This window comes from Nomascus leucogenys, chromosome 10, assembly GCF_006542625.1.
Source record: "Nomascus leucogenys isolate Asia chromosome 10, Asia_NLE_v1, whole genome shotgun sequence".
NCBI lineage: Eukaryota > Metazoa > Chordata > Mammalia > Primates > Hylobatidae > Nomascus > Nomascus leucogenys.
The window spans coordinates 84,194,170-84,221,673 of NC_044390.1; the positions used below are offsets into that span (position 1 = coordinate 84,194,170).

Sequence of the window (27,504 nt, forward strand, 5' to 3'; positions counted from 1 at the left end):
ATTAGAAACTTCCAAAGATTCACTCGTTAGAAATGTGTGTTGACAGGATTATTTTCAAGGTAGAGAATATTTAATTTATTATTAACTTCTCAATACTAAAGTAAAAATCTGTATCCTGGTAAGTCATAAATGTATAGGCTGACAAGAAGAAATGCACATCATTTCCATGTGTGTGCTGAGAGGAGAAATCTTTCTACAAAATATTACTATTAAAACCTTTGGCTGAGGCCAGGCGTGGTGGCTCATGCCTGTAATCTCAGCATTTTGGGAGGCTGAGGTGGGAGGATCACTTGAGGTCAGGAGATCGAGACCAGCCTGGCCAAAATTAGCCAGGCGCTGTGGCGGGTGCCTGTAGTCCCACTTACTCAGGAGACTGAGGCAGGAGAATCGCTTGAACCCAGGAGGCGGAGGTTGCAGTGAGCCAAGATCGCGCCACTGCACTCCAGCCTGGGCGATAGAGTGAGACTCAGTCTCAAAAGCAAAAAACAAAAACCTTTGGCTGGGTGCAGTGGCTCATGCCTGTAATGACAGCACTTTGGGAGGCCAAGGCAGGGGGATCGCTTGAGCTCAAAAGTTTGAGACCAGGCTGGGCAACATAGTTAGAGCCCTTCTCTACTTAAAAAATTTTTTAAAAAGGAAAGATAGCAGGCCGTGGTGTTACACACACATAGCCCCAGCTACTCGGGAGGCTGAGTGGGAGAATTGCCTGAGCCCAGGAATTTGAGGCTACAGTGAGCTATGATGTTGCCACTGCACTCCAGCCTGGATGACAGAGCAAGACCCTGTCCCTGCTGGCCCCCCCCCCAAAAAAAAACCAAAAACTTTTGAGTTCATTAATTTAAAATATCAACCACATGATCTCCAGGATAGAAAGTATGCTCAGAACTTGGTGTGTGTGTGTGTGTGTTAACGAGGAGCCTTCCGAATGTGAATTGGGGGCAAGGACTGTGTCCTCAGCACCTACGACAGTGACTGACACATAGCAAGCATTTAATGTTCTTTGAATTAAGTTGAATTGAATTAATACTTTTTAAGCAAAAAACATAAATTTCCCCCCACTGGAGAGAAGACACAGAGGTGTTCTAATATAACAATACATTGTCTGGAAATCAGGGGTATCTTCTTATTTACTTTCATACCCTGTGGAACACAGCATCCTAACATTAGTAAGCAGAGAGTGAAGAGAAAAGTGTTTGGGAGTGAGTTTGTGTTTTGGTTTATAGTTCAGTCCGAAGGAAGCATCCAGTGGCTGTGCGAGCTTCATTGTCCTGGTCCTTGTACTATTCTTTCTTTTCCTGCCTGTGACATAAATTCAGATGAGAACTCATGCTGGCTCATCTGCAAGCTTCCTGATGCCTTGCGAGCTTTCCCATTCGTTCCAAATCAGAAGCAGTCAGTGGCCCCATGGTTTCCAGACGGCTTTCTCTTTGTTAAGAAATTAGAATACCTGATTTCCCCACGTTTTCCTTGTGGCCGGAGTGTGCACCTTGGCCTGAGGAATTCGCTGGATTTCCTTCTCTCTTCCTTTGCATTTCTTTTTGGCACTCTAATAGCCATGTCCCTATACTATCAGTAACCTGAAAAAGATCAGGAAATTAAGTGGCAGAACATCTTCACTGGAGCTGAGTGGTAAGGATCATGCCCTCCACGATGGTGAAATGAAAGTGTTTGATGTCGGCCTGGTGTATGGAATTATGGGCCCACACATTTCTCTTCCTCTCTCAGATCCTGGTGTATAGCCTGGAAGCAGGACGCTGCCTCTTGAAGCTGGGTAACGTTCTCCGTGACTTCACGTGTGTCAACCTCAGCGACAGCCCTGCCAACCTCATGGTCAGTGGCAACATGGACGGGAGGTACGTGAGTTGGAAGGGCATTGCCTTGCAGCCCCACAGCTTCTGCCAAGGCCCGGCCCCCTGGCCCCCACTGCGCTGCTCTCACTGCCCGGTTCTCACTCAACAGCTCTGCCCACCTGAGTTCAGCCCTGATCCCATAAACACTCCCAACTCGGAGAACAAAGTCCTGTATTAGGTAATAGTTGGATGTAGCTATGTCTCTGCTTCATTTCTGAAGCACCACGGGAAGGTTTTCTTTTAAGCCATTTGGTGGACGCAGTTGGTAGAAGGTCCAGGGAGACCACTTGGAATATCTTTTGTCCCCTGCTGCAAAATTTGTTTGGCACTTGAAAGCTCACTTTCTAATATTAAAAACAATAACCTAAGGGATGAATCATGTTCAACAAAATAGGGTTTCCTGCCAAATGATGTCAAGAGTGTATTTCAGAACACGGTGGTGTCCCTCTGGTGATGGAGGGAAAGAGAGACTTCATGTGAACAGATTCCAGTTTCTATTTAGCTGATTAGCAGCCTTCTCTTTAACGCATTGGCTTAGGGAGTCGGATTTTCCCGGTACAGGGGCCTGTGCCAGCCCCAGGCGCCCCAGGAACCATCAGCACGAAAGGATTAAAGTGTTTGAAAAGACCCTTTGAGTCCAAATTTTAGGTTTCTCCCCCCTCTTCTTTCCTTGTTTTTTTCTTTTCTTTTCTTTTTTTTTTTTTTTTTTTTGGCCAGTTATCTGCTGTGTCTGATCCAGTGCCCTGAAGAGAGGTAGCATGGCTGAGGGCCAGGGGCTGCTGGCGCCCCCTCCCCTGGGCCCAGCCCCGGGCTGCAGGTGGCGGGCTGCTCGGAGGTGGGTGTCAGATCGTGAGGCGGGTACTCCTCTGTGCCAGATCCCAGGCCTCTGTCCCACCAGTGCAGCAGCTTGCAAAAATAGTTATTCTGTCAAATAATATTTTCAACTCCTGACCTTCACCTCTAGATACCCACCCCCAATTTAGAGCAAGGAAATGATGTAAGTATGCTTTATTGGGAAGAAAAATAAGGCCTCCTAAAATGGCTGATGTCCCTGGTGCTTGAGAACTGAACTCCTCAGTGTGTGTGGGGGGCACGCACTGGGCTAGTAGTTCTCTTTAGAAACTAGGCTTGATAAGTGGCCCCACATGTGGCACGGCAAAAGAATCAAGTCAGTTTGTAGCTTTAATCCCGCATTTTAGTTTTCAGGTTGAGCTATACAGAGGCTCCAAGCTCCTCTCCTAGGATCTCCACACAGGGACCTGGCAGCTGCTTGTTTTTGAGGAGAGGCGATGTGGAGAGCTCTTTGGGATGGTAGATGATGCTCGGAGTTTGCTTGCAGTGTGAACATTTATATCTTCAGCCACAGTTAGGCTCACCGGAAACCAGAAGGGTGTTGCGGAGAAGAAACCTCTGTTTTCTGCATAATTTCAAAAATATTAAGAAAAAAATTCTACAAAGTTCCAAAAAGCAAAACTTGAATTTGCAGCAAGCCAAGTACTATGTTGAATCATAATGAAGCGATGTGTAGGCATTGTATTAGCTATTATAAGTAATCTAGAGATGGTTTTTATGGGAGGATGTGTGTAGGTTATATGCAAATACCACACCATTTTATATGTAAAGGGAGACTTGAGCATCTGTAGATTGTGGAATTGCAGGGGGTCTTGGAACCAATCCCCCGTGGATACTGAGGGCTGACTGTATACACTCAGTAAGGTGACTTTTGCTCTGGGGCAGGCTGCCTCATTATATACGCACTGCCAGGGAGGTGTTCCATGCATGCATAGTGTCAAAGGGCTCTGTGGTCAGTTTGCAGTCCAAATCTGACTATGTTAAGTCCATTTTATCAGTAAGCCAATGTTACATTTTTTTAAAAAACGCTCTGTCTCTGTGGATAAAAAGAACAGACTAGTGACTTAGAGTTGGAGGTGGGGCATCCAAATTGGCATTTAACCAGTGTGAGTCCTAGAGCAGTGCCAGCTGTGTGCCCACTGCTGGTACATTAGGGGCCAGCCATCATATTTAAGAATACTCCCTGAGTCAGGGTTGCTCGGTCAGCAGCTTAGAATATATGGGTTTAAAATCTGTTGTTTTAATAAAAATTGCACATCTAGAAAAAAGGAATGAGGAAGCTAGACTAAGTGTGGTAGAGGGAAGTCTTACATTTTTTCCCCAGAGGTTTAATAGCTGTGAGTAAGATCTCATTAGAGATGCTGGCCCAGGCTTGTATAGCTTATGTTTTATGTCAAAAGTGGGAGTAAGGGGTGAAATATTATGAAGAGAACTATGTCCTTGGCTGTCACTTACTGACTGATGCGATTTTTTACAAACCCTAGAACCTTCCTATTTTATTTTGAAAACTTAATTCCCACTGCATTCTCTTAGTGCTTTATAAATAACCTGGGAATGAGATGAACTCTAAAGGTACATAAAACTGCCCCAGATTAAGACAAAAATGTTTTCATTAAAGGAATCAGTTTTAAGTAGTTTGCAAACATGGGTGGAATTTTGCAAGGAGTTTTATTTTGGGGGTGTGGGGGACAGTGGGCTTAAAGTAAAAATGAAAAAGTATCCTATCACTCAAGAAAAACCAGACTTGAGGTCAGGAGTTCAAGGTCAGCCTGGCCAGATGGTGAAACCCCATCTCTACTAAAATATAAAAATTAGCCACACATGGTGGCTCATGCCTGTAATCCCAGCTACTCGGGAGGCTGAGGCAGGAGAATCGCTTGAACTCAGGAGGCAGAGGTTGCAGTGAGCCGAGATCACACCACTGCACTCCAGCCTGGGTGACAGAGCGAGACTCCATCTCAAAAAATAAAGAAAAACTAAAAAATAAACGGAGTCTGATGAAGAGCAAGAGAAAGATTGGGGTGGAAACTGAGTTAATGTTAGAGTATGCTTTTCCCTTGCTGGGAGGGAAGGCTTGTAAAGATGGGAGCAGAGAGAAAAGTGAGATTTTGCATAAGAGTTTTGTCAGTGTAGATCAATGAGTTTTTCTGAATGCATATTTTGTCTCTTCTTGCTAAGACTAAGAAGAAAGAGCAATGAGTAATGGTATGGGGAGTGATGCACATCGGCGTTAGGACTGGCTGCTCACGTCCATTCCACTTACCACACTCTCTGGTACTCGGTGGGTGCCTAGCACAGTATATTTTCTATTTATTCTAAGATGTACATTTAAAAAAAAAAATTTTCACATCTATGAAATCAGAATGGACTTTTACAATAGCATCATAAAATGGCAGCATTTTTAAAAGTTACACAAAGTAATGATGCTTCTTGGAATCAGTGGTGTTTTCAATGAAATGAAAGTGTATATTCACTGAAGGCAACAATGAATTAATAGCTTAGGAATTGGGACATTTATGAGAAGCTTGAATGAGTCACTAAGGAAAAGTCTGCAGGAAGTAATCACTTGGTTTTTTTAGTTTAAACCCTATCTGGGGTTTATTAAGCATTTAGAATCTGTATATTTATGTCTTTCACTAAATTTGGAGTTTCCTGCCATTATTTCCTCAAATAGTTTTTCTGAATAATCCCTTTCTCCTCTCCTTCCGATAACCTCAATAATGTAAATATTAAACCTTGTGAAATTTTCGAACAGGCTACCAAAGCTCTGTTCATGTTCTTTCCCAAACCTTTCTTTCTGTTCCTCAGACTGCATCATCTCCGTTGCTCTAACTTCAGGTTTATGGACTCTTTCCTGTGTCATCTCCGTTCTGCTGTTGAGCCTATCCAGTGAATTTTTTATTTCAGATTTCATATTTTCTTGGTTAAAAATTTCCATTTGTTTCTTTTTTTATATATAGTTTCTGTGTCTCTGCTGAGGTTGTCACTGTCAGTATTCCCATGCATTTTACCTTTACCTCGTGGAAGGTAGCTACAAGTTCTTTAAAGTCGTTGAGGGTTCCCAAACTAGCTTATCTTAGGGTTGACATCTGTTAATGGTCTTTTCCCTTAAGAAAGGGTCACATTTTCCTGTTTGGCTTTTGGTTTGGGGTATGTCAAGTAATTTTGAATTGTATTCTGGACATTGTGGATGTCATGTTATATACACTCTGGATCCTGTTATGTAATCCTCCAACAAATGATTTTTGTTTTGTTTTGCTTTTAAACAGGCAGTCACCCTGGTTAGGTTCAGACGGCAAGTTCTGTTTTACCCTCTGTGGGTGGTGACTCCAATGTCAGTTTGCTTTCCAAAGTTGTTCAATTTCTATGCTGTTTTTGGTCTGTGCATGTGCCACTTGGGTTGGCGTTCAGTCTTAGTTGAGCTCTTAAAGCCATTGCTGTCCTGCTTTGAATCTGTCCCACATAGCCCAGGGATGAGCCTGGGATTTATGTGGGTTTAGACATAGTATTATGGGATCCCTTTCTTGAGGTTCCTCCTCTCTCAATCCTTACACTTTCCAGCCTTTAGGGACTCCTTTCCCTTATAGTTCTCTGGTCAGAAAGATGGGGTTTCTTTCAGAGTTCTACCTGCCTGCATCGCTGCCACCATGCAGCATGTGACTGGGGACTGTCCTTGGGGCACAGCCACAAGAAAGAGAAAAAAAACCCCACAATAACCCTCACCCCTATTCTTTGGGGACTGCAGGGGCCCCCTTTTGTTCCTCTGGTCAAAAAGATGGAGTTTCTATTGGAGTTTTAGCTTCCTGCACCACCACACAGTTCTGCATGTTGGAGCCTATACTCAAGGCAAGGCTGCAAGAGGAAAAAGGGAAAAACATGGGAAACTCCTCCCCTATACAGCCACTTCCATGGGTTTGACTCTCCTCTGCAATCCATCAGCTTGGGTTGACTCCCCAGAGTCCTCAGGTGTTTGTTTTTGTGTTTTGTCCGTAGATTTTGCTGGCAGTCAGCAGGAGAGAGGCAGCAGTGGGCTTACACCGTTCTGGCCAGAATCAGAACATCCTCCTTTCTTTTCAGTGAATTAAGTCAGCACAGTAGTTGGCAGTCAAGGGCTCTATTAAATGAGGGCACTTCCTATTCTGTAGCTCTCAGTCTTCTCATCTGTGATCTGCTCATTTTCACCAGTGCAACTGGGGATCTAACAGGGAGAAGCTTATCCGTGCTGTGCTATGGAGAACCAAGAGTTGGTGCTAAGGGCAAATGTGAGGCCGTAACTGGGTTGCTAAGTCATTGAGCCAGCAAATTCCAGTGTTTTCCCCCATGGTCTCAAGTTTATTTTTTAGCAGCTGTATTGAGATTTAATTTACATGCCACATAATTCACCAATTTAAATTGTACAATTTAGTGTTTTGAGTAGGCCCATAAGATTGTGTAGTTATCACTACAGTACATTTTAGAACATTTTCACCCCAAATAGAAACCCCAAATCCATTAGCAGTCACTCCCCATTTCCCTCATCCCCTCCATCTTTAAGCAACCACTCATCTACTTTCTTTCTCTATGGAATTGCCTGAACGTCTCCTATAAATGAAATGATGTAATCTATGACCTTTTATGACTGGCTTATTCCACTCAGCATGTTTTTAAGATAAACCCAAGTTGTAGCATGTATCAGTATGTCATTCCTTTTTCTGGCCAAGTAATACTCCCTTGTACAGATATACTACATTTTCTTTATATCAATTAGTGGACATTTGTGTTGCTTCCACCTTTTGACTATTATAATGCTACTGTTATCATTTATGTGTAAGTTTGTATGTAGATGCATATTTTCAGTTCAGTTGGGGAAATACACTAGGAGTGGAATTGCTGGCTTATGTGGTAATTCTATGTTAAACCATTTGAGGAATTGCCAGACTCTTCTATAGTGGCTGTACCATTTTACATTCCCACCAGCACTGGATGAGTTGTAGTTTCTCCACCTCCTCACCAACACCTGCTACTGTCTCGAATTCTAGATTTGCATTTCTCTGACAGCCAGTGGTGATGAACATCCTTTCACGTGCTTATTGCCTGTTTGTATATCTTCTCTGGAGAGATGTCTATCCAAATCCTCAGCCCATTTTTTTTAATTGGGCTTTTTATTATTGAGTTATTAGAGTTTTTTTTAATATAGCCCAGGTACAAATCTCTCATCAGATACGTGATTTGCAAAATATTTCCTCCCATTCTGTGGGTTGTCTTTTCGCTTTCTAGATTGTATTCTTTGAAGCACACAAGTTTTCAATTTTGATGAAGTTCTATTTGTCTGGTTTTTTTTTTTTCCTTTTGTCATTTGTGCTATGGATGTCATAGCTAAGAAACCATTTCCTAACCCAGGCTCACAAAGATTAACTCCTAAGTTTTCTTCAAAGGGTTTTATAGGTTTGGCTCTTACACTGAGGTCTGTGATCCATTTGGAGTTAATTTTTGTATATGGTGTGAGGTAGAGACCTAAACTTCATTCTTTTGCATGTGGATATCCAGCTATCCTGACACCATCTGTTGAAAAGACAATTCTCTCCCCAATTCAATTGTCTTGGCACTGCTGTTGAAAATCAATGGACTGTAACTTTGAGGGTTTATTTCGGACTCTCAGTTCTATTCTGTTGATCTGTATGTCTGTGTTCTGGCACTACCACACTGTACAGCTTTTTGATTACAATACCTCACCCTTTCTAAAATAAGTAACAGTAAACTTGCAAATGTCAGGCATGTTGAATAGTGTCACTGTATATGAAAGTAACAATATGGATATAGGAAATACTCATGACTTAGTTAATAACTAAATGTTTTAGTATTTCCAACTTGGGAGCATGTGCCCTTTTCTTGGCATTCTATAAATTATCATCTTTGTCCACTGGATGGACTTGTTATGGATCTCAGAATTTTGGGTCTAGCAGACCTCTTCAAGACCATCTAATGCTGGTCCAGAAAGGTTCAGTGACCAGTCCGAAGGGCTTGTTAATCTTGGCCACATAGAATTTTATGTTCTCTATACAGAGAACTCTCAACTTCAGAGATACAGCCTTAAAATACAGAGAGCACTAAGCTTAGCCTAGCTAGATTAAACTGGCAGTTCTACCTGAAAATACACGTTTTTCTAGTTGCCGTTTAAAATGAATCTTTCACCAAAGGCCATTGTCAGTGCTTTGTAGATAAAGCTATTGATTTTGGCATATAAGGTTATATTTAAAATCCTCTTTAATATTTAATAGCCCAGGTTCAGTGAGACCAAACAGAATCATGTATTGATTTCTTTAAAAAAATATTATTTTTAAAATTAATTTGGTCATAAAAAAAGCCTACATTGTAATACCTTATTGCTTGTTCCCTTTATTTTCTGGGTAGAAATATAGCTGAAGGTCAGGTCCTCCTTAATGAAACTGCCGAGCCAGACACTGAATAGGCTTCAGCTTGCCATCAGCTACAGTGTTCCTCATTATCATATGGGAGTATTTAATCCAAGCCAATAGGAAGCACGCCCTGAGTTGTGACCCCCCCCAATTACAGAGTCTCGGTGCTTGCTTCTTGCCCTGACAAATATAAAGTTGTGTGCTGTGCTCATGCTACTGCTGCCTGCTGTTAGAGAGAGAGTGATTGGGGCGTAAATGTTGCATTTGCTCCATCTGCAAGTGTTACAATAAGTTATTCAAAGCTCTTAACACAGGACCAACCAGAGCGTGCTTCCCTCTCGGTTCCAGCACGTTTTCCTGCCCATCAGATGGATGCTCCTCTGTTGGAGTCTTTGGAAGGTTCTGGTGTCTTTTGTTTTAATTGGTGGGCTACCGCCGACTCCTATGGCGTGATTTTCATTAGAGAGGGGCTGGAGAGAGGGAGTGTTGGAAACGTCCTCCAAGCCCAACCATGAATATTAAACATAATACAATTACAGCTTTCAGACCAATTATTTTTCCTTTCAACGGGCAAAGTTGATGAAATACTCGCTAGATGGGGATTCACAATATCTACCATTGGCTCCTCTTTGTCCCTGGAATCGGTTGTCTTGGCATATTCTGGTGCCCATTTGCTGTGCTACCTGTTTCCCAGCGTCGAGTATTTGGTTTGAGTGCTGAGCTGATGACGGGCTTTGCCAAGGCGCACGGCATTCGGGCCGGTGCTGCGCGCTGTCAGATGTCCGAGGCGGATACCTGTTTCTTCATGTGAATCTGAATGGCTTGGGTGGACTTAGCACACTGTGCTGTCTGCTGTTTCTGTCGACGAGAAGCCAGAGTGGTGCTTCTCTAAGGAGATGTCAGAAAAATGTTTTTCCTTTTTCCCAAGGGGGAGAAATTCAAGGCTGGTTTGGCCTATTTTTTTTTTTTTTGTTAGTGATATAAAATACACTGAGGCCTCATCTTTTGGTTTATTTGTTTATTTTGTTTAGAGCCATCCATGCTGGTATCTAAATACAATAGGAAAACAGATGGCAAACTTTGAACTTCTGGACCAAATTTGTGTTTGCCTTTGTCTCCTTAACAGCCAAACTGTAAATTATGGAGTATAAATATTCAACAGAGGAGCTCTTTATGGAAATCACCATAGCTGAATAGACTCTGATTAACCAAATATGCACTGAAAAGTACTTGGTAAACATTTTCGCTCCCCCTTTCCCCAGTCCTTTTCAAGTTCCCATTATGGCCTAAAGTCAGAGTTCTCTACAGCATTTATACTTTTTCTCTTCTCTGCACACACAGCCTGAGTTTTCTTACCTCCGCATGCCTAAGGATAGGTGTCTGTAAATGCGACAGAGAGAGACCTTTGTTTGCAAAGTCATCTTCAAGCTCTCTCTGCATCTTTCTGCTCCCAGATCCCTCACTGGCAAGTCAGGGACTGAGCAGCTTTTGTAGCAATGGACCTATTATGTATCATCTATACATTATCATCTTTGTCCACTGGATGGACTTGTTATGGATCTCAGAATTTTGGGTCTAGCAGACCTCTTCAAGACCATCTAATGCTGGTCCAGAAAGGTTCAGTGACCAGTCCGAAGGGCTTGTTACTCTTGGCCACATAGAATTTTATGTTCTCTATATAAAGAACTCTCAACTTGTCCCTGGAATCGGTTGTCTTGGCATATTCTGGTGCCCATTTGCTGTGCTACCTGTTTCCCAGCGTTGAGTATATGTATTCACTTGTGTTGCCTTGTCAGTTACATGGCCTAGCAGAAAGAAGAAACAGTCTCTCCTCTGTGTCCTAAAACGACGTGTTGTTCCATCCTGTTTTATTTCACCTTTTCTAAGAAATAGATGAAAGTATTTTTTTTAATTATGAAACCGAACATATGTATGGGAGCATATATAAGGTACGTGTACAGTTTCAAGAATAACCGAGAATGCCCACGCATCCACCTCTCAGCTCAAGAAAGAGAGTGTGACCGTTGAAGCCCTCCCGGTCATGAATGAATTCTTGTTTTTTAAACATGGTGGCGTCCAGAATAAAACACAAAAGCCTCCTTTATTCCCCTCTTTCTTCTCCAAGGTAATTGTTGTTAATGTTTCAAGTACGTGCTTCCAGAATTTGATCTTTAAAATTGTTTGATTTTATTTAAACAGGAAGTATGCACATTCAAAATGGGCCTCAAAAGCAGAGTAGCCTAGAGGGCGAAGCACACCCCTCTTCCCAGCAGCCTTGTCAGCCTCCCTCATTGCGACTGCTTAAATGCTGAGCGTTCTCCGGGGGCCGCCCACACACGCACAGCCTAAACGCACGTCCCCCAGCACACACCTGTGCGCACGGCTGCCAGTCGGCCTGTGTAGTTCTGCCCCGGGTCCCACTGTATGGATGTACCATAATTGCTTTAACTAGCACTCAGTTGATGAGCTAGTTAATCGTGTCACCTACATCATTCCAGTTCATGACAGCTAAAATGTGTCTGATTTTTCCTGTCAGTCTAATTATCTTTCCTTAATAGGTAATATCTTTTTCGCTCAGGCTGCTTTTAGGACCTCTTTGTCTTTGTGTTTTCCCATTTTTTAAATTATACTCTTAGATATGTATTTTGTGTTTGATTCGTGTGCATTGAGTCGGCATGCATGTCTTTCATCAGTTCGGGAAACATCAGCTGTTAACTGTCCACGCTCTGTTTCTCCTTCTGGAACTTGGGGCGTGTGCTGCACCACCCCTTCGGTCCCTCATGTCTCTTATACCCCCATTCACAGTTGTCATATTTATCTCTTTGTGCTCCATTCTTGGTAATTTCTTCAGATTTTTCTTCTAATTCACACATTCTCTGATCTGCTTCCAGCCTATCTCCCGAATTTAATTTCAGGGACTATACTTTCATGCTTTTGTATTGAAAACAGGAGTCTCCATACTCTGCTCCCTGCCTTGGGTGGCCCTTCAGTGTGTTTGATGAAACCACGGAGCTGAGCCTGGCGCTTGCCAGCAGCCTCCCCTCCCCTGAAGTCGCAGTTCACCCTCTCCTGTCTGGTTTTCAGCTCAGGTCCTGGGGAAGTCACTTACTACATGAACTCAACAGTGCCCTTAAAAGGATTTTATCCAGGATTTTTAAGCGTTTTACAGTGGAACCGTCAACATGTTGTCTGAAACAGAAGCCTCTTTTGCGACTAAGAGCAGTGACTGGCCTTGCGTGTATGTGGACACTTGTGTAGCTACATCCTCAAAGTCGAACTGCCAGCTCAGAAGTGAGGTGCATGTGGTATTTGGTTGGATATTGCCAAGTCACTCCCCAAAGAAGGATTTCTGCTCGCCTCAGCTGTCTAGGAGTAACCTACCTGTCCATGTCTCCCTGCCACACAGTGCCTCGTAGGGCATGTTACCAAACTTTACCTTTGCTGGGTAGATTGGTGACAAGTGGCATTGCATTGTAGTTTTACTGTGTGATTTATCTTTATTACCAGCAAACTTAAACATCTTACACGTGTTTAAAAGCCATTAGTATTTTTCTGTGAATTGCTTTTTCTTATCTTTTCTCTCGATTTAATAATGGGTTGTCAGTCTTTACTAATTTGAAGGCATTTATTATAAGACATTAGCTCTTTTTGTTGCAAACATTTTCCTCAGTTTATCATTGGACTGACTTTCTGATTGTTCTCCCCCAACAGGAGAAAGTTAAACCCCTTTTTCACCTTCTGTACTTTGTTTAGAAAGGCCTTCCTCATTTGAATATGTTTTATAGTTTATGTTTAACTCTTTGTGCTGTCTGTAATTTGTGTAATATATGTGGTAGAGCTCCAAGTTGAGAAGATTATTATAGAGTATTTTGCCTCTAACTGCTGTTACAAATGGGACGTTTTCTTTGATTCTATTTTTTAAACTAGATTTTAGCATATCAATTTATATTTGACTCTGTGTTACTGAATTCTCTGGGACTGTCCCTTCTCACTAATGAGAAGTCTACCCACTTCTTTCCGATTTTTTTACCTTTCATTTTTTCCTTTTGTCTAATTGTGTCTGGTTTTTAAAAAGCAATGTGAAGTAATGGTGGTGCCAGTGCCTCACTGTTTCTAAAGACCGCATCTGGAACGGCTGTGACGTTTCATCCCATTGCTCTCGGCTTCCATGGACATGACCACGTGGTTTTTCGTCAATTCCCCTTGTCTGTGGCATCTTGCTGTGGAGTCTATTCCTGATGTTTCACTCAGACACGTAGTTTTCTTTGATCATGCTCTCAGGGTTAGGCTTTGGTAATAGAATGCTGGCTTCATGGAGAATTTGGAAGCTCTCCTCCTTTTCCTAGGCTGTGGAACAGTTAACTTAGCCCTGGAGGCAGCTGGTCCTTACAGGTCTGGCCAAAGTCACTTGTTCTTTTTTTTGCAGGGACTGTTGCCCCTTGCTGGCTTCCTCAGGCTATTTGTTATTTTATCTACTTGGATTTTCTGTCTCCTGGGGATTCGTTTTGATAATTCGTATTTTCCCAGAAAGCCATTTACTCATCTAAGTTTTCAGATTTGGAGATTTTAAAAATTCAAGAACTAGAAATAGATTATTTCTGAATAGATTATAGTGACTAAAGAAACAATTAAAAAAAAATAGGCTGGGTGCAGCGGCACATGCCTGTAATCCCGGCACTTTAGGAGGCTGAGGTGGGTGGATCCCTTGAGCCCTGGAGTTTGAGACCAGCCTGAGCAACATAGCAAAACCATCTCTACTGAAAATAAAAAAAATTAGCCTGGCATGGTAGCACGTGCTTGTAGTCCCAGCTACTCGGGACGCAGAGGTGGGAGGATCACCTGAGCCCAGGAAGCTGAGGCTGCAGTGAGCCATGATGGTGCCACTACACTCCAGCCTAGGTGATGGGAGCGAGACCCTGTCTTTAAAAAAAAATAAATAAAAAACAAAACCTATAAAAAGAAATGTGATCCATGGAGTTTTGTTTTCCAGGTCTGACCGAACATTGAGTAAACTGCCTCTTCATTGTTGTAAGTGCTCTCAGTGAATGCTTTTGCCTTGAAATCTGCCTTTTCTAGCATTAAAATTGTAACATCTTTTCTTCCTCATTTGCAGATGTGTTTTTCATGCATAGCATATATTTTTACTTTGTGATCCATGGGCAGCTCTTCTTGTTAATAGGAAGGTTTGTCCTGTGTGCCTCCATGGACCCAGCAGACACATCAGGTCCCACTTAAGCCATCTGTCTTCTTGTTCTGGTATCTTGCTATGCCAGTTTCTTTCAGAGAGTATCCACAGGTAGTTCACTTTGAGTCCTTTTCTGTTAAAGAAAAAGAAGTCTTTATTATGCCTTCACACTTGGTAGCTAAGCTAGGTGTAGAATTATTGGTTCAAAATAATTTTCCCTCAGAACTTGGAAATTTGACGTGTGTGCGCGCATGCTTGCATAACTAGAGTCAGGGCACAGGACATGTTTCAGAGAATCCTCTTTCCACAGCTTTTGGGCCAGATGTGCGTTTTTAATCTTACATCCTTGTGTTTGTCCTGTTCCTTGCTAGATGCTGGGGTCTTCTCAGGGCAGGGACTGTCTTTTCCTTTTCGACTTGCATCATAGGGTCTCTTAAGCTTATCTATCTTTACATTTATTAAATGTAATGAATTTGATTTAGCCTTTGTGGCTTATTGTAGAAACTAAGTAGGGTGGTGTTTGTAGTGGATACGAGATTTCTGTCCCATTACCTAATTTATCCTCGTAAAAAATTCAACATATATAAAAAGTAGTTTTTAAAGAGGTTCTTAAAGAAATGTGGACTATTATAAGGCAAGCAATTATTTCAGTAAGTGACTGCCCAGGGGTACACACACCCTGATCCTCGCTCTGCTGTGCTTATCGAGTATAAAGGCTTTCCCTTTCTCAGTTCCAGCAAGACAGCAATGAACTTACAAAGTCAAGTGAAATACCCAAAAAGTGTTCTTTTCCTAACCAGGTGAGGATCTGGAGTGTCTGGCTTTGTAGCTCTTGCCTTTAACAGGTTATTTTACCAACAGCAAAATTACTGTGCTGGGCAGTACACCTACTGCTGGGACAGGCGTCTCAGGCCAACCTGCGCGTGCAGTCGCGCAGGTGGCTTTTCCCTGTTAAGCAGGTAAAGTGGGCAGCCACTGTCCTTGGCCTGCGTCTTTCTTGCTCCGTGTGCTTTTAAACCACTCAGATGAGACGGTGTGGGTCCTCCCTGACAGTCTCCTAATGAGGAGATAAAAGCTTGACATCCTTATTTTTGATGTTTGCAACTGAGGAGTTTTTCATAGCAGTGTTGTGCATACACCAGCACAGCGGAGGGGGGTTTGTCATTTCAAGCTTTGACTCTAACCCCATTTCCCTTCTCTGCTCTTCTTGGGCCTGTCCAGGGTGAGGATCCATGACCTCCGCAGCGGTAACATCGCCCTGTCGCTCTCCGCCCATCAGCTCAGGGTCTGTGCTGTGCAGATGGACGACTGGAAGATCGTCAGTGGAGGCGAGGAAGGCCTGGTGTCCGTGTGGGATTATCGGACGAACCAGAAGCTGTGGGAGGTGTATTCCGGGTAAGGGGCATTCCAGACACTCTTGGGAGTTTCTAGTAGGAAGAGGGAAGGCAGCACTAGTCAGCCTGCACCAGGCACGGTGCTAAATGCCCCCTACCCCCGGCTTCGCCAGGTGAATCCTCACTGTGACCCTAGGAGCCAGCTGCTGTCCCCGCACTGCTCTGCAGAGGAGGAAACAGGCTTGGAAATGGCGCTGGTCAGTGGGGATGCAGTTCCTGTCTCTGACGACATTCAGATTGTCACGATTCATACATTAGTCAGGCCCAGCTATCTCTAAGAATGAAACTACTTTTTTGCAAGTGCTATTCTGATTATTTTAGGATTTCTCCATCTTAATAAACAGAAAAGGGAACTCAAAAACATAGGAAGCTCACTGGGCTAGACCAGGATGTGACACCCCACCTGCCCACAGGTGGAAGGCAGGGCTGGCCCGGCTGCTGTCCTCCACTCGAGTCCGTCATGTGTAACCATGGTTCTGCCCGTTGCTTAGACTTTCCTCATGCTGTTTACAGAGAAGAGCACTTAGGACTGAAGGGGTTCAGGCTCCAACCAAGGAGGAATCTGTCATTTCCACCTTTAACACCACTATTCGAGATATAAATAAATACTATCCTAAGCACAAGCTGATGGCGTCACAGATGTAGGTAGGTTTACGCCAGTGGCGCCTAACTGGTTAAGACATTTCCAGTGAGCCTGCTTCTGACCTTCAAAGCAGCAGCCCAGCCCAGGGCCGGCTCATCAGAGCTGACTTGAGGCCACCCGCCACCACCTCTACCTGGCCCTGCAGGCCTCGAACAGGAGACCCTGCCTTTGAGACAGGTGGGGAGAAAGGCAACTGGCCCTCTCCCTCGCTGCCCCTCAGCACCACTGTGAAGAGGCATTTGGCCAGGCACGGTGGCTCACCTGTAATCCCAGCTACTCAGGAGACTGAGGAGCTCTCAAGGCCAGGGGTTTGAGACCAGCCTGGGCAACCCAGGGAGACCCTGCCTCTTAAAAAATTCTCCAGGCATGGTTGCATGCATCTCTAGTCCCAGTGACTCTTGCTCTATGGAGCCCAGGACTTTGAGGCTGCAGTGACTGCACTGTACTCCAGCCTGGGTAACAGAATGAAACCCCATCTCTACAAAACCAAGATGATTCTGGGCCAGTGGCCTCTAAGCATGACAACATAGAAGAGCAGAAACAGGGTAAGGCCTTCGCACATGAACTAAGATTTGTTCCCCACTTACTGCAAATCAAGGTAAACCGACCTCTGAGAACGTGACCTCTGAGCAGCGACATGGTCTTTATGGAAGTGCAAGGTCAGCAATTTGACAGGCGTCTCCAAGAGGCGGCAGGGTTACATGCAGAATGGGCTTCTTCCTTGGAGGGCGGTGTTGGCAAACACTGTGGCCGGCACATTTGATCAGACAGAGCCCTGGGTACTGCCTAGCCTGCCCCCTCTGTGGCTGTCCCTGTCCAGGGAGCCTCGGCCCTTTTTCTGAATGGTGATGCACTGAATTGCCACCAGGTGGTGCCAAACAGCAACTAAAACTCCCGCACTGAAATTCCCGGAAGCATTGCCTTTGAGGAAAACCCTGGATCAGCCATCCAGGTCCTCAGGCAGGTCCTCAGGGATGGCTGCCAGCCCCCCACTCCAGCAGATCTCATTTTTCTCTCGGCGAAGCTTCACTCCCTGGGACAGGCCACTGAGATGAAGCCTAGCTAAGGAAGGCCTTCCCCAGAGGTGTGGCCCCATCCCAGCACCGCCCCTGTGCGGTCCAGGCTTGTCCCCGACGCGGTCACTGTTTTTACCAGCACAAGGCTGACAGACACACAGTCTCCTGCCCAGAACTCACTGACTTGCTCAAGGCCTCACCTGCAGTGCCTGCTGCCAGGCCCCAGTCTCTTCTGAGCCCCGGTCTGGCTGTCGTTTGTTCACTGTCACGTACCCCCCACTGTCCGCTTCAGTCTCTTCAGCCCAGGTCCTCGCCTGCCTGACAGGGTGCCGTCAGTCCGCCAGGCTGTGGGCCTCCACCAGGCCTGCCCTCCCTCCCCGGCTCTTTCTCATCCTCCAGGTCCCATGCCAGGTCCACCACCACTTTCCTCCTGTGGGTGTCCCAACCCTGGGGAGGCAGGGACTGCTTCCCAGCTTCCCTCACTCCCAAGAATCCTTTGCTTTAGTCAAGGAGAGCAGCCCCAGCCATCCTGTGCACCCCTCCCAACAGACCCTTTCAGCCCGCAGCGCCTCCTGCTCCTCCTCCCAGCACTTAACTCTGGGTCACACATTCTTTGTAGCTTGTAACATCGCTCCTGCTACAGAAGCATTGGTCACATTTTCTGGGACTGTATCTTACCTTCTTCACTAGCTAGGGCCCTCCCTGGGCCAGGCATCCACCTGGATGAGACATCTTTTTAATCCAGTGTCTCCTAGCTCAGTGCCGTGACCACAGCAGGTACTGCACGAAAGTTTCAGAATGAACGCAAACCTCTGTTCAACAGACTTGGGGCCATTTTGTTCCAAGATGTCCCGAACGTGCTTTCATCACCCAGGGTACGTGTGTCATCGCAGCCCTGTGAGCAGGATGGGGGGTACCTTCATGGATCAACAGTGAACGTGCCCCCAGTGCTCCATAGATGATGGAGAGCCCGGCTGGGAGAGCTCAAGGGACTTGCCCAGGGAGGCAGCAATGGGCCAGTCTCTGTTGCTCGTGGCTGATTCATCTCCAGTAGGGTGTGCCCTTTATGTCTGGAATGTACCAGGTTGTGGGGGCAGATGCCAGCATGCGTACGGGGCATGCAGACCTGTTTACAAAGTCATGCCCAAAGCGTGGCCTGCTCACCTGAGCTTTGGGAACCGAGGTGAGACACTGCTTCCGTGGGGGCCCTGCTCCCTCTGTGAAAGAGAAGCTTAGCTTTATGGGTTCTAGAATCCCCTGCAGCTCTGAACTCCCAGGTCTGTGGCAGCAAGCGCAGGCCCAGTAGACGCCCCCTTACGAGCTCTCTCCTGCTGCCTTCCAGACACCCTGTGCAGCACATCTCATTCAGCAGCCACAGCCTCATCACGGCCAACGTGCCCTACCAGACGGTGATGCGAAACGCCGACCTGGACAGCTTCACTACTCACAGGCGGTTAGTGGTGGGGCTGGGCGAGTAAGAGACCATCTTAGTTTGACTGATGTATAGAACCCCACCCCGCCGCCGTGACACATTGCACCCTATGGGCTATACCCCTCAGGCAGGGCCCTGCCTTTCTGGGAATTGGAAACATAAACATGGATGCTGACCTGTACTGGGCGCCCAGCATCTGATGCAGGACAGCCCCGTGGGGCGAGTCCACGCTGTCGGCTGTACAGAGGGAGGGCAAGCCGTATGCTGAGGGGCCTGCTGTGGTTAGAATCCTGTCAGGGGCAAGGCCCGCCCTCTTGAGTCCTTGCCCTGGGACACTGCATCCATCCGACTTGTGCACCCCCACGTTGACCGCTAAGCTCGGAACTGTATCTGATACTGTGTGCCCAGAAGACACCTTTGTGAAGATGAACCTCTGTCTGGTCTCAGGCGAATGCCTCCTGCAAAGACAGAAGCGGCTGGGGTGGGGCCCAGCGAGGCAGCCCTGACCTGTCACCATCTTTGTGCTCTTTCTAGACACCGGGGACTGATCCGTGCCTACGAGTTTGCGGTGGACCAGCTGGCCTTCCAGAGCCCTCTCCCTGTCTGCCGTTCATCCTGTGACGCCATGGCCACTCACTACTACGACCTCGCACTGGCCTTTCCCTATAACCACGTTTAGGGACGTGCCTCAGTTGGGAGCAAGGAGAAAAATGGGAAGAACCAGTTTTATCCATCTTAAAACTCCAGGCAGCTCTGCACAGGTGGTAAACGTTTAGGAGAAGAAAGCAGCTCAGGGTGCCATGCCTGACGGCACGTGTCTCCCCGACCCCTGCACTTCCCCCGGTACCTGGGGCAAGCTGGCGTGTGCTGGGGCTCAAGTCCCACATGCTGCCAACTCAAACATAGCCTCCTTCCCCACCCAGCCGGCCACCCTGGCCTCAGCTCCCTCAGGACGCCTCGGGGATCTCGCTGCGCAGCCCTATACGGTCCCTGCTTAGCCAGCTTCTGTGTGTCCGCCCTCCCAGCTCCAGCCCTGCAGGCCGTCTTTCCGGTCTCCAGCCCCTTCTCTCTTTCCCTCCAAGGGTGTTTGGATGTGCTTGTCCCTGGCCTCCAAGGCAATAACCTCCATGTCCTTTTCCCTGTATTTACTTAGGGTGCTCTTCTGTGACATTTGCCACCACCACCTTCCAGTAGCAAGCTGGTAGAGCAGTACTTTTTCTTCACAGCTTTTACCATGGTTTATAATTATATACTTATACAGTTTAGTCATTAATGACTATTTTGCTTACTATTGTGTCTGATATGTGATACAAAGCAAATATTTTCTAAATATTCATTGACTAAACAAACAGCCATCAAGATGAAACAGGACAGGAGAGAACTGTTCAGTGTGATACAGAGCTGCCATTTCCGAAGTATTCTGGAAGCAAGCCATTGCCTTACTCTTGATTTTCAACAGTTCTAAACAGCAACAGCATCCACCTAATATACCTTCAGAATATCAAAGCAAAAACTGATAGAACTACAAAGAGAAATAAAATTCATTCTCACGAGAGGCAAATCAGTGAGAAAAACGTAAAGATCTGGAGGATTTACTTAATATCACTAACAAGCTGGATCCAGTAGATGTGTATGGAATTTCAAATACACATAGACCATGCACAAAAAACCACCCTGTACGAAGGCCACAAAGAACAGCTCAGATGCACAAAGATTCGCACCACACAGGCCAAATTATAGAACCCCCCAACCCCGAGACACTGCACCCTATGGGCTATACCCTCAGGCAGGGCCCTGCTTTTCTAGGAATTGACCCCAATGCAGAATAGCGAGAAATCGACAAAAAGCAAAATAAGACAATTCCAGACACTCCTGAATTTACTTGGATTTAAAGAGGTTAATAAAAACAAACTATAAACTCTCTAGACTGGGCTGACAGTAAAAGCACAGAATACGAAACCCAGGGGATGGGGCTGGGAGGGGCTGGCACCTCAGCTCAGAAAAGGTAGCAGCAATCCCAAAGCAGAAGGCAGGGGTTAAACCAGGATAAAAACAGACATCAACGGAATCGAAAACCACTAGTTAATATAAAGCCAAAAGCAGGTTTTTTTGTTTGTTTTTTAGATGGGGTCTCTCTCTGTCACCTAGACTGGAGTGCAATGGCCTGATCTCGGCTCACTGCAACCTCTGCCTCCTGGGTTCAAGCAGTTCTCCTGCCTCAGCCTCCCGAGTAGCTGGGATTACAGGCGTCCACCACCACAACTGGCTAATTTTTGTATTTTTAGTAGAGACGGGGGGTTTTGCCATGTTGGCCAGGCTGGTCTCAAACTTCTGACCTCAAATGATCCGCCTGCCTCGGCCTCCCAAAGTGCTGGGATTACAGGTGTGAGTCACTGCACCCAGTCCAAAAGCAGTTTAAAAAAAAAAAAAGACAAAATATATAACTCTTGTTAAAACAAAAAGGTACAATGGTCTACGAAGAAGAGAAAAGGTACCTGAGGATGCAGGAGAAGTACCTACCACATGGGAACCGTTTGTCCACACTCATCCCAGAGAAAACCGAGTCCTCTCAGTTGCACATGTGTATGTATCAGCGGGAAGTGCTTGCCATTACTCCAAAGCCTAGAACCTTCACGGCATGAAGGTTCTGGAAGGTTTTTCAGATTGCTTAAGATACGCAGCCATTCCATATTCATCTCCAACTACATAGGGGAACGGAGCAGATAGAGCTGCGACTGGGAAGCGTCACCTCCCCGTCCAGAGCACTTTCTTTCAGACCCCGCCTTCCTGCAGACAGATGGACTGGAGGGTTTTCTGCTTCCTTTCAACCAGATGACTTCTTAAGTGGAGACAGCCTGTAGGTAGCAAATGCAGGATTTCGTTTACTTTCGTCATGTCATGTGGTGGTCAGACTGCTCACTGGTGACCTCACTTTAGAAGGTTTTCATCAAGCCCCACCCTTTCTCATAGTCTTAATGCATCTGGACCACTGGGGAAAATATTTTTCTTTTCAAAAAGCAGCCCCTTCAGTCTGCGTTCCCAGTTCATTTTGCAGGGGCATTCACCCTTCCTAGTTTGCAGCAATTAAAGATAACGGAGTGTAAAGTCATTAGACCCAGAATTAGAGCAGCCAGCAGCTGGTCCAGTGTAAAAATGTCCCAAGTGTAGCCCCTCCCACCGCAGAGCCTGTTTGTAACGTACCTGCCATTCGTGAAAGTTGCCTGGGTTTTGTAAAGGAGAATTTTTTTGGACCCAAGCTGTAATCTTCAAGCACGCCTACTTCAGGCAGCGTTTTCTGCTGCAAACCTCAACATCCTGGAATCAATCTCACTGACAGGGAAAGGATAAATGCTCCTTTATAAGGCAACATTTATCCAAATTAAGCCCCTTTACCTTTATCCAGACCCTTTCACAAATTCTGAGTTTTTAGCCAATTGATCCTTGACTTTCCTTCTTTAGTCCTCAGGGACACCTCCATCCCCGGCTCCCCTAAAGGTAGAAGATACTTGAGCATGCTGCCGGGGAGCTGGGTGGTGAAACACCGGAAGATCTCATGTCGCATCTCAAAACACTGTCGGACTTGCTTTCTGCTTTATGATGTCCGTAGTTGTTCTGATATTAAATGCTTTGAATTTATTTATTGGTCAAGTTATTTTAACTTGGGCAAGGCATACAGTGATAATCCCCTGGTATGCCACGGTTCCAGCTCTCTTCCCACCCCCTTGAAATCTTACCTCCCACCATGGTTGTTTTGTAAACCCACAGTCAAGTGGGTTTTCCCAGAACCTCCCCTATAGGGGCTCCCAGCCCAGGATCCGGGAGACCCGCAACATGGTACAGTAACTCTTCACCAACCATCATCGATAGGTTTTCTTAGAAACTGCAACTTTAAGTAAAATGAGGTATAATGAAACTAATTTTGGCTGGGCAAGGTGGCTCAAGGCCTGTAATCCCTGCACTTTGGGAGGCCGAGGCAGGCAGATCACCTGAGGTCAGGAGCTCAAGACCAGCCTGGCCAACATGGCAAAACCCCAGAATTAGCCAGGCCTGGTGGCACGTGCCTGTAATCACAACTACTCAGGAGGGTGAGGCAGGAGAATCGCTTGCAGCCAAGAGGCAGAGGTTGCAGTGAGCTGAGATCGCACCACTGCACTCCAGCCTGGGCGACAGAGCAAGACTTCGTCTCAAAAAAAGAAATGGCAACTTTAAGCAAAATGATGTATAATGAAACTAATTTTACTATAGGCTAATGGATGTAAACAAGAGTTAAGTTCCCACAGCATATTGCTGGCCATAAAAACATCACCAAACTTTAGAACTTTCTAATATTAAACATTAAGTAGACATGAGTTATACATACATTTAAGAAAAATTACTAAAAACAAGGTAATTACCCAATTTTTGGTGACTCGGTGCTGGCAGTTGCAGCGATGGTGAGTTATATCACAAAATAAATGTTTGCAAAGCAAAAGTTGTCAGGAGCGCCTCCTTCCACCACACAGGTCAAACACCAGAATGAACGGGTTCACTGGGTACTTCTGTACAGCGTCATTTACTATTGTGCATTTGTATGGTTATGGGAGGCAATTTTTATTTTACAATAATTTTTATTCATTCCTTCTTTCATTTTCCAACTCAGTTATTCCAGTTCAAGCTGGTGGGCGACCAGAGCCTATCCCAACAGCTCAGTGTGCAAGGCAGGGACCTACCCTGGACAGGATGCCCTCCCATCACAGGGCACACTCACCCCACACACACAGACTGCGACCAGACACCAACACACCTCACCTGCACATCTTTGGAGCGTGGGAGGAAACCAGAGTGCCCAGAAAACTCTCAGACCGGGAGGACGTCTAGACTGTACACAGACAGAGGCCCCAGCTGGGAATCAATTTTTTTCTCAATGTTCCAACAAAATGACATTGAATAAAACGATGCTATTCAAGGACCGGCTGCGTGTGAAATGGTGCATGAGGGCATTTTCTGGGACAAAGCGTGGTTACCTCGCATCAGATTCTCCAAGGGACTGCAGCCCCCCTGAGAATTTCGTCTCTGCCACTAGAGTGTGTTTTGCAACCCAAGCCATGTGCCACCCTGGTGCTGCTGTTGCCCAGGCAATAATTTCTGTTTCAGAAATACTCCAGGGACGGCGTCACCTTCTTCTACCAAGCACAACTCCCTGCGCTGGCTGGACCTTAGGGTTTCAGCTGATCGGAGGGAAACTGAATTTCCCCAAGAGAGGGCTTGGTCCTTTCTGAAAGGGAAGGCTGACACCCCCAAGATGAAGTCCTTCACCCCCATCCCCCCTCTTGAGAGCTAGAGGCCCCACGTTTCAGGGGCTAGCGCTTCCCACCACACGTGTTGGATGGCAGACGCTGGCCGCCGCAAGCCCACTTTGTGTACAGTTGCTGAGAAACAGCTTCCCCTGGTGAGGGTCCAGCCTTCTCGCGACAACTGTCCCGCGGCTATTCCAGGCGGGCCACCACAGGGGCTCCAACAGGGCCATCTCCCACTGCCTGACGCAGCCTTCGCTCTGAGCAGCAGCTGCAGCAGCAGTGAGCTCACGGCGCTGGCTGGCCGGGCCGAGGTGCTGTGAGCCACACAGGCCTTCCCGCAGCACCCAGACAGCCAGGCCAGATGGTTACCTGGCTACTGCTGCAGGGGCCTGCGGCGACTTGGACAAGGGCTGCCTCTAATGTGCGATGGCAGATTCCCTCTTGCTGGGCTCTGGCGGGTGCCATGTTGTCCCCAGCCCACTTTCGGCCTCTGATGCCCAGCGTGGGCTTCCAGAAGCAGCCGTTTGACTGCTCTGCACTGGGGGCCGTTTGTTTCCCTAGGAAGGGAAGGGGAAGCCCTCCCAGGCTGAGCTGTCAAGCCGTGTCTTTTCTTCCCTCGCCCAATGCTAGGACAAACGCTATCTTGTCGTTTCTCTAAGATAGACATGGCAGCTAGCTCCTCAGCGGGCCCTTTAACCACTGCCACCCCATCAGAGCCACTCTTGGGGCACCAGCCCTTCCTCTGTAAGACTAGAACCCAGTCCCTTGCTGACTTGGTCAACAAGCAGATTAGAGGGCTGAGCAGCCACCACGTCGTCCTCAGAGTCGTGAGTCCTCCTAGGACCAGGCTGGTCCACCACCAAGCCCCTGCTGACTGCCACGTGCAAATTCTGCAAGAGGACAGAGACGTCGCCAGTGCCCCGGGGAGTGCGGTTACACCCTGGCTCCCCCTACTCAGCTCTTCCTGGCTTTCCCAAGGTCACTGTGTGGGAGGACGGCCTGCAAGGCAGGTGTTTGCAAAAGCCTTGCCAAGGCAACTTGTATTTTTAACCCTCCATCAGCCTACTTAAGTCACACGGCGCTGTTTCCAGCACAGCAGAGTTCAGCCGCAGCCTCGTTAACTGCAGGCAGGTGGGGACAGGTTCAACTGCTCCGTGACAAGGATCAGATCCACAGATGGCCTGTCTCCCATTAGCAAAGCTTAAAAAGAACTTTCCAGTCCCTTGGCCCAGAAAACAACAGCATTGTTTTGTTAAAGTCTAGCAATAATTCATTCCCTAAGCGGGTATTTGGCCAGAGCTGGAAGCTGCTGTCATCTTACTCCGTTCCCTTATCCATAATTCATGCTTAACGTGGCTGCAGTGTGTCCCCTGAGCTCCTCATATTCCATTTCCATCACACGGCCCTTTTGTAAACCAACCAAATTAGAGTATTTGTGTCAAATTGCCATATTTTTTCAACATCCAAAAGCTAACCTTTCCCCTTGGTAATACAGCAATATTAGGAGTACAGCCCGCTTTTGACTGTATTCCTGGCAGATGGCTGAAGAGTATGAACAGAGGTGACCTCCCCTGGCGTCCAGCAGGCTGAGGATGCCGCCCCTGCTCAGTCTTCTCCACCCACGGCCTGTGGCCCTCCAAGGATGAACTTATCAGCTTCCTTCAAATATTTGACTTAGTGTTGATTTCTGCCTAGTTCCTTTTAGTCACTGGTGTCATTTCTGATAGAAGGAAGGCTGTTAACCCATGTATGTGGTTATCACTCGCCTGCTGACCAGGTTTCAGGGCAAACACATCACCTCCTTCAGGCTGCTAGAGTTAAGGTGCCCCAGTCATTCCATTCCTGTCCCCATCCAGGGACGAAAGGGGCTTGCTGCACTTGGGACAGGGTCTGTGAGGCCAGAAATCCCCTCGTGGGCATGCCCCATTGGCCAGCAGGTAACAAGAGCCATTTCTGAACCACCTGCCTCCAGCCCGAGGCACAGACCGCAGTGCCCAGATGGTGGGGCTGACTGAGATCCGTGCCCGGAGCAGCAACCCTCGGTCTTTGTTGATCAGAGGCCAGCAGCCCCACAAGACGCATCAGCCTGCCCCTTCTGGGAGCAGGTTTGCACCAACTCATCGCCAACCCTGATCATTCCCGGGATGCCACAGACAATGCCAGGAGCCGGGCAGGAGAGCGCCAGGTGATTTCTGCATCCATGCTCTGGCGGAAATGAGCCCTAACCCTGCCAATTAGAGGACACCCTCAGTGATAATGCACAAATGAGCTTTCTTCTGAGCGGTGTGGACTGGGCTCATGGTAACTCAACCTCATTTTAATTAGCTGTTTAGATAAGCGGTGGCCCAAAGCTTCAAAGACATCAGGCAGGCCTCAGTGGCCCAAACGGGAGCACATTTGATGTGTGCCCATCGTGGCCACATCTCCCAAACTAAAACTCGGGGCACAGGGGCTGACGGAAGATGATTTATTTATAAAAACACTTTACGTTAATGAACTGCCTTTGTTGAAATGAACCAAATCAAAGCAAACTGTGACAGCCCCAGAAAACCTGAGGCCTACAGTGGCAGTGCCAGTATATGCCCTCCTGCTCAGTGGTACCGCAGATCGTCCTGCTCACATGGGCAGGGCAGGGCAAGGTGCATGGGGGCTGGAAGAGGGCGGTTCTTGCAGTAAGGCCGATCCCCACCAGGCTGTCCTAGTGACTTTCTAGGTGTCTTCCGCCAGCAGCCAGGGGACCAAGAAGCTCCCAAGCAGCAGGGGAAGGCAGGGAGAGCAGGTGAGGGGGATCGCGTCCCACTTCCCTCCAGAGGAAACTGCCTGGGATCCACCTGGAAGTCCCGGGGGCTTTGTCTCTCCCACTGTGTAGTTAGCGCTTGAGGGTAGGAAACAGACCTCTGTCTTTGCCCTGCAGCTTTTTTTTTTTGCTTTTTTTTTTTTTTTTTTTTTTTTTTTGAGACAGTTTTGCTTTGTCGCCCAGGCTGGAGTGTGGCGGTGTGATCTTGGCTCATGGCAGCCTCCACCTCCCGGGTTCAAGCACTTCTCCTGCCTCAGCCTCCTGAGTAGCTGGGACTACAGACGACCGCCACCATGCCCAGCTAATTTTTGTATTTTTAGTAGAGACAGGGTTTCTCCATGTTGGCCAGGCTGGTCTCGAACTCCTGACCTCAAGTGATTCGCCTGCCTCGGCCTCCCAAAGGCACAGGCATGAGCCACCCACTGTGTCTGGCCTGCCCTGCAGCTTTGAGTGTTGAATGGACTCCCAGACTGAGAAGCAGAGTTCCAGAGGTGATTTCAGACCGTGCAATTTCATCTCCCTGGAGAGACTGAACCTGCCTCCAGCCACCGACCTGCAGAGAGCAGAGGCCTCAGGAGAGGCTGGGGTGGCACATGCTGCTGTCTGGTGTCTACTAGCCTCTGCCCGGTGCTTACAATGACGATGACAGCACAGAGTCAAGAGC

At 46.9% G+C, this 27,504-nt stretch overlaps 1 protein-coding gene across 4 annotated transcripts in view; it reads left to right on the forward strand.

The window, feature by feature from the left end:
- Nucleotides 1-23,715, forward strand: part of FBXW8 (F-box and WD repeat domain containing 8) — a 120,624-nt gene extending 96,909 nt beyond the window's left edge. For 2 of the 4 annotated variants that reach the window (XM_003274438.4, XM_012510040.2), the window contains exons 8-11: nucleotides 1,726-1,853; nucleotides 15,504-15,677; nucleotides 18,678-18,788; nucleotides 19,302-22,403. In XM_003274438.4, coding sequence (XP_003274486.3) covers nucleotides 1,726-1,853; nucleotides 15,504-15,677; nucleotides 18,678-18,788; nucleotides 19,302-19,446 — 558 coding nt within the window. In that variant the 3' untranslated portion in view covers nucleotides 19,447-22,403. Of the gene's footprint in view, nucleotides 1-1,725; nucleotides 1,854-15,503; nucleotides 15,678-18,677; nucleotides 18,789-19,301; nucleotides 22,404-23,406 lie in introns of those variants that run through there. The other 2 variants (XR_004032064.1, XR_004032065.1) reach the window with 2 other exon arrangements.
- The last annotated feature ends 3,789 nt before the right edge of the window (nucleotides 23,716-27,504 follow it).